Raw genomic sequence first — 12,546 nt, 5'->3', positions numbered from 1 at the left:
TCGAGGGCGATGGTGTTTCTTTTGAAGATAATGAAGAGCAACCATTCTCAGAGGGGGGGGGGGACATTCAGTGTAGCAGTTAGCGCAATGCAATTACAGCCCCAATGACCCAGGTTCGAATCCACGGCTATCTGTAAGGAATTTGTATGTTCTTCCCTAATCTGTATGGGCGGAGTAAATTTATTCCATATAATATATAGAATAATAAATATTAGGCTCGAGAGCAGCAGTTTTCAAACTGCCCCGCTAAACTCGCATTCAACCTTAAGCAAACCTTATTGCCTTTAGTGGTCTGTGATTAGTAAGGGATTGCTTAAGGTGGTTATTGTGTTGGGGGGGGGAGAAACATTTGAAAACCGTTGTTTTAATTTTATTTAATGTGCACGGTTTCATAACTCCAAAGGAAAGGAGCCAATGACCGTTTTTCTCAAGCAAAATATTTCAGTGTCTACTGGTTCTCAGCCTTCCCTTCCCACTCAAGGTCAAGATCAAGATTCAATTTATTGTCATGTGTAATATGACACTGTTTTATTAACTATGAAATGTCTTTTTACCTGCTGCAAGGCAGGCAGATTCGCCACCAACAGGAATTGTCTGAGCGGCTCTTATAGTCAGACTTGCAGTTAGAGAGAGAGAGCAGTAAAAGAGAGTCCCCTGAGAGTCACCGAGTGTCCATGGATTCAGCTCCAGCACTTCTGCAGCCTCCGCAGCCACACAGAGTCCAGTCCAAACCACTGACAACCTTAGCTCCAGATCCGAACCTCCAACCCAGACCCTTCAGTGCCCTTCGCGCCTCCTCACATCCCAGCTGCCCTCCAGCCACTTCAAGTCGGTCTCCAGTAGTCCTCAGCCTGGTGTGAGTCTCCCGACAGCAGTCTCCAGCAGCCCACAGCTTCCATGGGTTCCCCGCCTCGAGTCGCCAGCAGCCCACCACTGGTCCCTCAGCTGCAGAGCCCCCTCATCGGTCCGCCACCATGGTCACTGTCTCCATGAGCCGTCTCCTCTATTTCTCCTTCTCAGACGGTGTGTGATCTTTCTGTCCTCTGGTGCCCTGGAGTCTGCAGCCCCTCATGGTTGCTGACAATTAATAGGCACCACCACCTTGGGTGCAGACCTGCGGTCGTGGGACTCCAACTAGAACCACTGTCGGCTTCCTCAGTGGGCCATTCCAATCCCGTGTGGAACTGACGGCAGGCGCACCTTAAGCAATCCTTTACCAATCACAGAGCACGTGGCGTAGAGATTGCTTAAGGTGGAATGTGATTTTGGAGGGGGGGGGTGGAGTTTGAAAACTATTGCTTTTGAGTAATGGTCTTTCTCTTGCAGAGGAGCTATTCTCAATCTTTTCTTTTCCCTATGACCCCCCCCCCACCTCGCCTCCCCCCTTAGGACTCGACTCAAAATTTATGGGTACCCTTCCCTGTGAAGCATTCAAGCATGCATGCTTCTTTTCTGCCGACTACTGAAAAAAAATTATGATTTCAGTGTGTGACCCTCGGCCCACCCCCCCCCCCCCATATGCACTGTGGCCCCAGGAAGGCTGTTTGGTCCCTGTTGAGAATGTCTGGTCTATAATATGTTATGTATACGATTATCCCAACTCTGGCTTCAGTGTGAAGTGCAATCTGCTAACCTGGCAGGTTCCTGTGGTGCATTGATTCTCCTGCTGGATATTGCTCTGGGCAGCCTTTGCTAAGCATGAGATGAGATCAGGCACTTTCACACACTAACAGGCAAATGGGGACATAGGAAGTGGGCACACAGCGAGGATCAGTGCCTCATCCTGACTCTTCAAAGAAATGAGGCCTTGTCTGCAATGGAACAGCAACAAATTGAAGGCTCTGTGATTTGTTTTAGCAGCTTGGACAAGGATTGGCCATTTACTGCACTGGAGCAGGCCTGTATTGTCCAGTTGAGAACTGTTTGTCTTGGAAGCCGGTGCAGTTTTTTTTTTAAACCGTGCGCTGGAGCAGTAGGTTTATTTTTAAAATTTAGCACAATTACTCCCAATTGACCTACAATCCCGGAGTGTTTTGAAGGGTGGGGGGGGGGGGAACCGGAGCACCCAGAGGAAACCCATGCAGACCCATGGAGGATGTACAAACTCTTTACAGACAGCGCAGGATTTGAATCCCGGTCGCTGACGCAATAGCAACATTGCACTAACCACCACACAAACTGTGCCACCCCACGCACTAACTATGGTTGTTCCAGTAATGAAGTCAAACATGTATTACACAGCAGCTATCTCTGCTGTCAGTTCAGTAACGTTTGTGTTGAAGGGTACCAAACAAAGAAGTGGCAATTGCTTTTCCTGTTCAGTTGTTTTTTTTTAAAATTTAGACATACAGCATGCTAACAGGCCAATTCAGCCATATGAGTCCATGCTGCCCAATTTACACCCCATTAACCTACACCCCGGTATGTTTTTGAAGGGTGGGAGGAAACTGGAGCCCCCGGAGAAAACCCATGCAGATGCCTAACGCATTTGATGGCATGCCATTGCTATTCAAGTTTAGTATAATCTGACTGTACACGAACAACAGAAGTGTTTCTTCCAGACGATGATGCACACACATACATTAGATATGATTTTTATATTATTTAGGCATTCAGCACGGTAACAGGCCAGTTTGGACAATGAGCCCGTGGTGCCCAATTATACACAATTGACTTACAACCCCGGTGTGTTTCAAAAGGTGGGGGAAGCCGGATCCCCTAGGGAAAACCCACGCAGACATGGGGAGAACATACAGACATTGTGGGATTTGAACCCTAGTCCCGATGGCTGGCGCTGTAATGGAATGGCACTAACCACTTCACCAACCGTACCGCCCCTGATCATCACATATATACATAAGTATATAATAAAATAAATGTGTATAAATATTTTGAAACCCTTTACTTGTGTAAGAGGTTGCCGTGAGACGTTTCATCAATCTCGCTGCCTGCAGTTCACCAAACCATCAAGGATTGGAGAGGTGGGGTGCAGCAGGTTCATCTCCTCTCTGTCCCCTTTTCTAGTCGGTCACTTGGATTTTTATGATGTTCCTCTCTTCCAGGAGCCAGCCAGACATCAGCAGCCTAGTCCCAGTTGGCCCAAAATATACTGTGAAATGGAGTGCCCCACTGCTGCAGGTTCAGGTCGTGGAGGTTGGCCAAGAAGGGAAAGGCTATGACAAGGACACAGTAATCTTTCAGCATCCAGGAAGTAAAAAGTCCTCCTCTACCTCTCTCTCAAGTAAGTTTGGAAATTCCTAACGAGTCTACTGACAAACTGAAAGAATCTTGAAGTCTGTGGAATAAGACCATTTTGAGTGGGAAGGCCAATTGCGTAGAGGATCCCGTCTGCAGTAATGTGGACAGGTTAAGTAATAGGAAGCATTGGTCAAAGGGAATATGTCATCAATATATATGAGGTCATCCACTTCGGAAAGAAAAATAGCTGATTGGGTAATGACTTGAACCATGAAAAATTGAATCGTGCTGATGTGCAGAGAGACCATGGATTTCTCATCCCTGAATTGCGAAACATTGGTTTGCAGGTGCAGCAGGTTATTAAGAAGATAAAAGTGATGTGGACCCTAACTGTGAGAATGATTGAATTTAAGAGCAGGGAGGTTCTGCTGCACGTGTATAAGGTACTGGTGAGGCCGTACCTGGAATGCTGCATGAAGTTCTGGTTTCCTTATTTGAGAAAGGACCTACTGCCTTTGGAGGTGGTGCAGAGGAGGTTCACCAGGTGGAAATGAAGGTGTTATCTTGTGAGGAGAGTGAGTTGGAGTATCCTGGGAGTATTGAAGAATGAACTAGGAATCTCATAGAGGCATAAAATATGAAAGGTTTAGACAAGTAGGATGTTTCCACTGGCAGATAAGACTAGAACTTGGGGATATGGCCTCAAGATTCAGGTGGGTAGATAAAGGCAAACTGCTTCTGCCCACAGAAGCAGAAGAGGGTGCTTCATTAAATATATTTAGGACAGATAGATAGCTGAAAAATTTGGTAAGAGGGAACAGGCAGGTAGGTGTTGCTGAGACCACAGCCAGATCTTATTGAATGGTCCTGGTGGTGCTTCTGTTACTTGTGTTTTATTGTGTTCCTTTTATGACACATAGGCATTATTAGTAACACCAGCCCGAATTGCCTTTAAAAAAAGGTGAACTGCCATCTTGAACTGCTGCAGCCCTTCCACTGGAGCTTTTCCCATGGTTGTTAAGAGAGTTGCAGAATTTAGATCATGAAGGAAGGGTGAGAGATTTCCACAATGGGATGGAATCACAGTCGACACGAGTGTTCCTGTCCCCGACCTTCTAACTGTAGAGGCAGTGGGTTTGGGAGTCATCTGAATAAGTAACCTCAGTGCATTTATTTCAATTGGCCAAGGTACTAAAAGCAAAAGTATATTTATCCTTTGGTTAACACCTTCCAAATCCATGGATGTGGAAGATTTAGTATAATTTGCACAAGGGTATGGGAAATTATTAGAAGGGCTCGAGAGAAAGATGTGGAGAGTGGAGCAAATAGGAGAGCATTTCTTCACAGAAGGGGCACATGAACCAAGCTGGGCAACTTCCTTCTGGGAACTATCTTTCTACTGTGTAGTGATAGCTGTGGCCACATTAAAATGTGATTAGGAATGCACTGTTAGTATGTTATAGCCTCTTGAAGTGTGTGTCTGTGTGTGCCATTTCCTGATTAGCCCTGGATGAGGGAATGTCTGGGTTCTCTCTTCCCACACCACACTTTCTACCTGTTGATCCTAATTCTTGGCTGGGGCATGAAGAATGGCATTTGGCCAAGGTGCCTGAGAGGCTGGTGCACATTTTGAAAGTCCACAGCAGTAAAGGACAGATATTTTTTTTTCATGAAGAAACACCAAATGAGAGAGTTTGTCCTCCATGTCGCGTGGCACACTGAGGTTCTGGCACTCCTTTGTATTATCAACAAATTCTTGCTGTTGGGCTCCTGCTCTGCATTGATTTTTCTTTTCTTCCTCAGCTAAGATTTACATGGGCCCTCCTCGGCTATACCAGGAGCTTTGGGAGCTGCAACAGGATCTTGTTGTTGTAAATCAGATAATGCAGCTGATTAGCAAACTTAATGGGACATATCGGGTAAGACCCCTTTCCATTTTTAGAAGAAGCCAATCCCCAGCTTCTGAACAGCCTTTGTTTACCTTAAAAAATTGGTGCCCTGTTTTGTTTTGGAAAAGAACATGGGATAGATGGCCTTTCTGTTCGCTTCCCATTGTGTGAAGGTATGCAAGTGTGCGCGAACAAAGACCCATTCATGATTATTATGGATCTGTGTCTGGAATGATTCTACCATATTAAGAAGGTAAACCCTGTATTTGGGATAACTGCATGAGGGGGACCTTTGCCTAGGGCTAATCAGTGACTACTTTGTGAGCTTAATAGAACATTCAAGCCTTCTCTTTGAAGTAGCAAATCAGGGAACGCAGACAGTGTGGTGGCATGGATTAAGCAGACGGATAAGTAAGCTTGTCCCCAGGAAAGGGCAAATTCAAAAGGATCTCTGATCCAAATAAACTGGGAAAAACTAGGTGCAGATCTATTCACTCTCAGAGACGGTACCTATTCACTAGTGGTGGACTATTTCTCTAGCTCTATAAAAATAGCACAGCTCAGTCAACAAGATCCACAGATGAAATCTATGTTCGCACGACACGGCATCCCAGAGACATTCATAAGTGACAATTCTCTGCACATGAAATGAAGGACTTTATGGTGGATTATGGCTTTGAATATATAACCAGCAGAGTAATGGGGAGGCAGAAGGCGATGTTCAAACTGTTAAAAACTTGCTTAAAAAGGCCAGAGATTCCTATCACATCTTATTGGCCTCCAGAGCCACACCTCTGAGCAATGGCTACAGCCCTGCCCAATGGTTACAGCCTTGCCCAGTTACTCATGGGACGTCGCCTTTGCACCACATTGCCGATCCTTCCAGAGAGGTTGCAGGTGGCTCTCCCAGACCTGCTACAACTCCATCTCAAGGAGAGGGAGAAAAGATGGATGCAAAACATTTCAATAAGAGGCCACAGAACAAGCGACCTTGCACAGCTGTCTCTTGGAGACCCTGTTTGGATCTCCGATGCAAGAGCACAAGGCACAGTGACATCCATGCACCACAGCGCATAGTCATAATTGGTCAGCAGACCACAAGGAATGCTGAGGAGGAATCGTCTCAGGGCAAGAATCTACAGGAACACCTGCTGGAAGTGGACACTTCTGCAGAAGCAGGTTCAGGGACTTTGTCCCCACCAATAAAATCCCAGAGTATCCCTGGCATCAAAGTCAGGTAGAGAAATTAACCTGTGAGAAACTAGGGAAAAAAAAATTCAAAGGAAATGTGTATTGTGAATGTTTTTCATGTTAATTGAAGTGAGCAGAAGCCACACTTAAGGTTAATTTAACTTAAAGTAAGAGGGATGTGGTGTAACATGGGGGCAGGCTTCAGTATTGGGTTTTTCTGGGTCTGTCCCGAAGAAGGGGCCCCACATGAAAAGTGTACTGCAGGGTTGTTTTCAGTAAAGGTTCTGAACGCTAAGATCAAAGTGGTCTTTAATGTACGTATGTGAACCCAAAACAATAACCATAGTTCTAAGTGCTCATCAACACAAGTACTTAACAATCAGCAGAATGTGTGAAGCGGACAACGCACAAGGCAGCTGGTGCCAGAATGTTGACAAATCTACTGGCGTAAGCCTAATCTGTGGAAGAGAAGTTTGGAAGCCTCCAGCAGATCCCTTGTTGCTTGCTAAATTACAACAGGCTCCAGTGGTTTTGTCAGCGAGGAATCTGCTGTGCTAGGATGTGAACTCCACGGATGCACATATCTCTTGCTGCCTGGCTGTGGGGGCCAAGGGTGGGGGAACTCGGTAAAAGGCTGTAGTTGAGGCGATATTTCCTATACTGCGGCATCCACCAGTGACCACTAGTGAAAATCTTCGGTTGAGTGAAAAGCCAACTTTGGAAGAGGAGTCTATTGCAGGAACTGACATGTATTCATCAAGTGGGTTGAGGCAAGTTAGCAAAGATTTGGCTCATATGACAAGTGAAAGCAAAATTATTTGTATATTCTGCAAAAATAAATAAATCAAGGGCTATTGAAGTGAATCTTTGGTTGAGTGTTCAAGAATAGAGTAAAGGTGTTAAAAGGATTTGGCAAGAAGACAACAAACTGGGTATATGTGTGACCAACAAAAAAGGCTTGGTGAATGTGATGGAAGGATGTAACTTGGGTTGGAAATATTTCATTGTCCTTTTAAAGCCTTAATAGGATTTTTGTAATTACAACAGGCCCTTTCAAACTGCAGCGTAAAATGGGGTTAACCAACCGGGGTCCCTGACCTACCTCTGAGATAGTTGGGGAACCCAGTTAAACTTACTTAGGTCTCGTCCACGGCCGATTCGTAAAGGAAAATGGCCGACCTGCTTATTCCGGTGCCGTCAGCGCTTGCGTGCGTGTGTCGTCGCGCCTGCCAGCAGCTGAACATCCTTCCCGTTTGTCATTTCGATTGTTGACTTTCGGCGGAACTTCCGGTGAGTGCATGACGCCTCATTCACTGTGTCATCGTGAGGATGGGAATCCCCCATAAATCGCCGATTGGGTGGGCGATTTAATGAGCAGACCCCCCCGCGACATGAAAGATGCTTCCAGCATCTTTGCACCAGCCATCATACCTGGGTCCCAGGAGGGTAACTCATGTGCTGCAATTTGAAAGGGGGCAGTGTAACTATATAAATTATTCAGATCAGTCCTGTTCTTACAGTAGCTCAGGACTAGACCAGAGCTTGACAGAGACTGATGAGGGTTATCACCCGTATAGTACCTTTGTAGCTTTTAGTAATTATAACCATATAATTATTCAGATCTGTCCTGTTCTCAGAACCTGAACCTTACTGTAGCCCAGGACTGGGCCAGAGCTTTGCAGAGACTGATCAGGATTAAGGAGGATGAGATCCAGTCAGCAAACAAATGCCATCTCCGTCTCCTGTTACCAGGGAAACCAGACAAGTAAGTGTTTGGGAGTTAGGGAGTAAAGTGAGGAAGTCTAAAGTGGTATCCTGGAGAATCACTGATATCTGAGTGATTTGGATTTCTCTGGAAGTTTGTGTGCCAGTGACCTATTGTGCAATTGCTTCCCTGAAAGAGTTGCAGGTATTTTTAAGCTACAATTTAATATAGTGCACCATAAAATGTTTCTGAAGGGACTGGGTTCCTCTGATAATGTTTTCCATTTCTCATTGTTGGAAAGAAAATAGAAAAATAGAATAAGTCCAATACTACCTGGAGGAAGAAAAACTAAGTTAACTTTCAGGTTAAGTGCTCTTCTTCACAACAGGAAGAGAACAAAAATTAATAGTTTTACCTTTCAGAGCTGATGAGGGAGAGATCCGATCATGGATATTCCCTTTGTCCTATTTCGCCCTCATTCAGGAGCCTTGCTGTTCAGTGTAAGCGATCGTGTCTCTCCATGCGTCACGATCTCTCACCTTCCGAAATGTAGTTGTTGCCTCCCCTGTTCTCCTTTGGTGAAGGCTCCATCTATGAGCTGAGACCGTAGTCGATATTGTGTTCATGATTATACAAGGGAAAAATACTGAAGTGGTTTGCCTTTGACTTCTGCAGTGTCCATCCATACTGGACGGGTAACCCTGACCATTGATCATCAGCTTCATCTGCCCAGCGTTTTTGGTTTTAAAACGATAAATTCCAATTTGTAGTGTCTGCTTGTAAAAAAATACATCCACCATCTGCAATTAATGGCTTCATGTGACCCTGATTGGGAGGCTAAACAGGTACTACGCCTTTCCCAAGGGTGTCCTGTAGGCTATTGGACAGAAGGAGCGTTTTAAACATCCTTTTGCTGAGCGATTGTGCACTGACACCGAAATTTTCTATTTTATCTCTCCCAGTCCTGATGAAAGACCTTCGACCAGAAGCGTTAATTCTATTTCTTTTTCTTCTCAGCCTGACTGGCTACGTGTTTTCAGTGCTGTTCTCACCCAGGTCCGGGCTGAGAGTATAAGTCCAGCCAGGCAACCAGCAATAAACCAGTTTTCTGCTCACTGAGTTCAACCCATCTGGTTGTATGTTCTTTCAGTAGCAGTGTAGCTGCCGCTACAATTGGTGACTCCGACTGGTTCAAACGTCTTTAAACCCAACATGAGCGAACCTGGGATCAGTGTTATACCTGTTCAGCTGCCTGACTTCTGGGTTTAGGAGCCAGAGACCTGTTCAGCCACGTGGAGGCTCGGTTTCACCTCTGTCAGATTTTGTACGACACGACCAAATTCTACTATGTGGTCGCCACCCTGGTCCAGGCCACCGTCATATGTGTGCTGCACCTCGTTCAGCACCCGCCCACTGAAGACAAATATGGGACCATCAAGCGAGTGCTCACCAGATCCCTCGGACAATCCAGGCGTCAGCATGCTGCTCGGATGCTGCACCTCGACACCTTGGGGGACAGGTCCCCAGTGGAGCTGATGGATGAGATGCTTGCGCTCATGGGTGATCACACCAGCCGCCCACTCTTTGAGTGAATTTTCCTCGACCATCTGCTCGACGACATCCTGCCGTTACTGACTCAAGAGAGCTTTACTGACCCGAGGAAGGTTGCTCAGAAGGTCCAAGTGCTATGGCTCAAGCGATTCCCGGAGGACTCGGTGGTCCAGCAGGTCATGAGGCATGGGCATGACCACGCCAAGCCTGCCCCTAGCGCTGCAGTAGAACACCAGGCCCCTGCAGGGGCCACCAAGTGCATAACCAGGGGGACGGCATCCGCTCCGGGCTTCTGCTTCTACCACCGGCGCTGTGGAGCCAAGGCTCTGAAGTGTCATCAGCCCTGCTCGTTCCGGGAAATGAGCAGGCCATCCGCTATTAATGGCTGCGGCGTCTGGGCAGGGACACAGCCTCCTCTACCTGCGGGACTCAGTCAGTGGCCGGCGATTCCTCGTCGATACTGGGGCCCAGATCAGCGTCATCCCGGGCACAGCCATTGAGTTCAGGAACCGACCTCTAGGACCTCTCCTCCGTGCGGCTAATGCAACAGAGATCTGGACGTATGGGAACAAGACAGTCCACTTTCAGATTAGCTGGCGAAAGTTTTCATGGAGGTTCACTGTCTCATCCCTTCCAACCGCCATCCAGGGTGCCGACTTCCTCCTCGCCCATGGCCTCCTGGTGGACATTCAAGGTAGGTGCCTGGTAGACGCCCGGACTTTCCACGCTGTTCGCCTCGATGCCTCCCATACAGAGCAGCCGCAGATGGCCACGATCTGCATGCCCAGAGATGTTCCAGTGAATCCTGGATGAGTTCCCGGCCCTCCTCAGGCCACAGTTCTCCACTGCCTCACAGCGCTACGAGATGTTCCACCACATCCCTACCCAGGGTCCACCGGTTCACGCCAAGGCACGCTGACAAGCTCCAGGTGGCGAAGGAAGAGTTTTTGCATCTGCTGGAGCTGGGGATCATTCGGCGCTCCAACAGTCCATGGGCCTGGTCCTGAAAGCCTCCGGCGGCTGGCGCCCCTGCGGAGACTATCAACGGTTCAACAAGGCGACAGTTCCTGACCGTTACCCCATCCCTCAAATCCAGGTCTTTATGGCCAACCTGCATGGTGCAAGGGTTTTCTCCAAGGTTGACCTGGTGCGTGGGTATCACCAAATCCCGATGCACCCTGAGGACATATCCAAGACGGCCATCATCACCCCCTTTGGCTTGTTCGAATTCCTTTGCATGCCATTCGGGCTAAAGAACGCTGCTCAGACTTTCCAGCGCCTCATGGACTCAGTGGGCAGGGATCTGGATTTCATCTTCATTTACTTGGACTACATCCTCATTGCCAGCAGGGATCGGGCGCAACACAAGTCCCAACTGCGCGCCCTCTTCTCCCGGCTGGCCGACGTTGGCCTCACCATCAACTGAGCCAAGTGCCAGTTCGGGAAAGAGTCCATGCAGTTCCTGGGCCATACCATCACGGCCGAAGGAGCCACACTCACCACTACGAAGGTCGCCGCTATCAAGGAGTTCCCACGCCTGGACAACCTCAAGGGGCTGCAGGAGTTCATGGGTATGGTCAACTTCTATAACTGATTCATCCCAGGAGCCGTGCGCATCATGCAGCCGCTATATGCCCTCATCACGGCCAAGCACATAATGCTCACCTGGACCCCTGCAGTGCATTCAAGGCCACCAAGGACGCCCTCGTGAAGGCTACCATGTTCGCCCACCCGCACACTGACCTGCATATGGCGCTCTCCGTCGATGCCTATCCCACAGCCATCGGCGCCATCCTGGAGCAGCAGGTGAATGGACAATGGAAGCCGCTGGCATTCTTCAGCCAGCTTCTCCGCCCACCAGAGCGCAAGTATAGTGCCTTCAACCATGAGCTACTGGGCATGCACCTGGCTGTGTGACATTTCTGCTATTTCTTGGAGGGGAGGACTTTTACCAACTTCACTGACCATAAACCCTTCACTCAGGCGCTCACAATGGCAAAGGATCCTGGTCGGTCCGCCAGCAGTGTCATATCACCTTCGTGTCGGAGTTTACCACCGACATTTGGCACAAGGCGGGGAAGGACAGCGTGGTTGCCGATACACTCTCGCGACCGGCATCTGCGTGCTGACACCCAGCCTCCACTTCAACCAGCTTGCCCGGGACCAGAAGTCTGACAAGGAGACACGAGCCTTCAGGATTGCAATCACGGGTCTATGGTTCCGAGACCTCCCGACTCCTAGCGGCGAAGGTACCATTCTGTGTGATGTCTCCATGGGCACCCCTCGGCCAGTGGTTCCTCAGCAGTGGTGCAGGCAAGTCTTCCATCACATCCACGACCTTGCGCACCCGTCCATCAGGTCCACGGTTCGTATGGTGGCAGAGTGGTTTGTCTGGCATGGGCTACGCAAGCAGATCGCGGGCTGGCCCAGAACAAGCACCCATTGCCAGATGTCCAAGGTGCACAGGCACCCGAGCAAGAGTTCAAGAACGTCCGGGAATGGTTCAGCCACATTCATGTGAACATAGTTGGGCCCTTACCAGTTTCCTGGGGCAACCGTTACCTGTTCACAGTGGTGTACCACACCAATCGTTGGCCCGAGGTGATCCCGATGCCGGACGCCTCCACACACTCCTGCTCCCGAGTGCTGTTGCACGGTTGGGTTGTCCGTTTTGGTGTTTTGAATCACCTCTCCAGCGATCGGGGCACCCATTTCACCTTTGCGTTCTGGGCACAGCTCGACAGAACTGTGGGGATAAAGCTACACCGCACCACGGCCTATCACCCATAGGCCAATGGGCTGGTCAAACATCTGCACTGGCACCTTAAGTCGGCAATTATGGCCCGGCTCACCAGTCCTGACTGGGTGAACGAACTGCCTTGGGTGCTCCTGGACATCCACTCCATGCCCAAGGAGGATCTGCAGGCGTCATCAGCTGAGCTAGTCTACGGCGCACCGCCGACACTGCCCGGTGAGTTCATCACCGCACTTCACAATCCCCCCAGCGGTCAC

The 12,546-nt window shown here is 48.7% G+C and overlaps 1 protein-coding gene across 5 annotated transcripts in view; it reads left to right on the top strand.

The window, feature by feature from the left end:
- Positions 1-12,546, top strand: part of LOC138754560 (rho guanine nucleotide exchange factor 10-like protein) — a 215,546-nt gene that overhangs the window by 130,975 nt on the left and 72,025 nt on the right. For all 5 annotated transcript variants that reach the window (XM_069918990.1, XM_069918992.1, XM_069918993.1 and 2 more), the window contains 3 exons: positions 3,063-3,241; positions 5,002-5,117; positions 7,916-8,043. In XM_069918990.1, coding sequence (XP_069775091.1) covers positions 3,063-3,241; positions 5,002-5,117; positions 7,916-8,043 — 423 coding nt within the window. The remainder of the gene's footprint in view (positions 1-3,062; positions 3,242-5,001; positions 5,118-7,915; positions 8,044-12,546) is intronic.

Source organism: Narcine bancroftii, chromosome 2, assembly GCF_036971445.1.
Source record: "Narcine bancroftii isolate sNarBan1 chromosome 2, sNarBan1.hap1, whole genome shotgun sequence".
NCBI classification, from domain to species: Eukaryota; Metazoa; Chordata; class Chondrichthyes; order Torpediniformes; family Narcinidae; genus Narcine; species Narcine bancroftii.
Note: the sequence above shows the minus strand (reverse complement) of the source record. Positions and strands in the feature narration are given on the sequence as shown.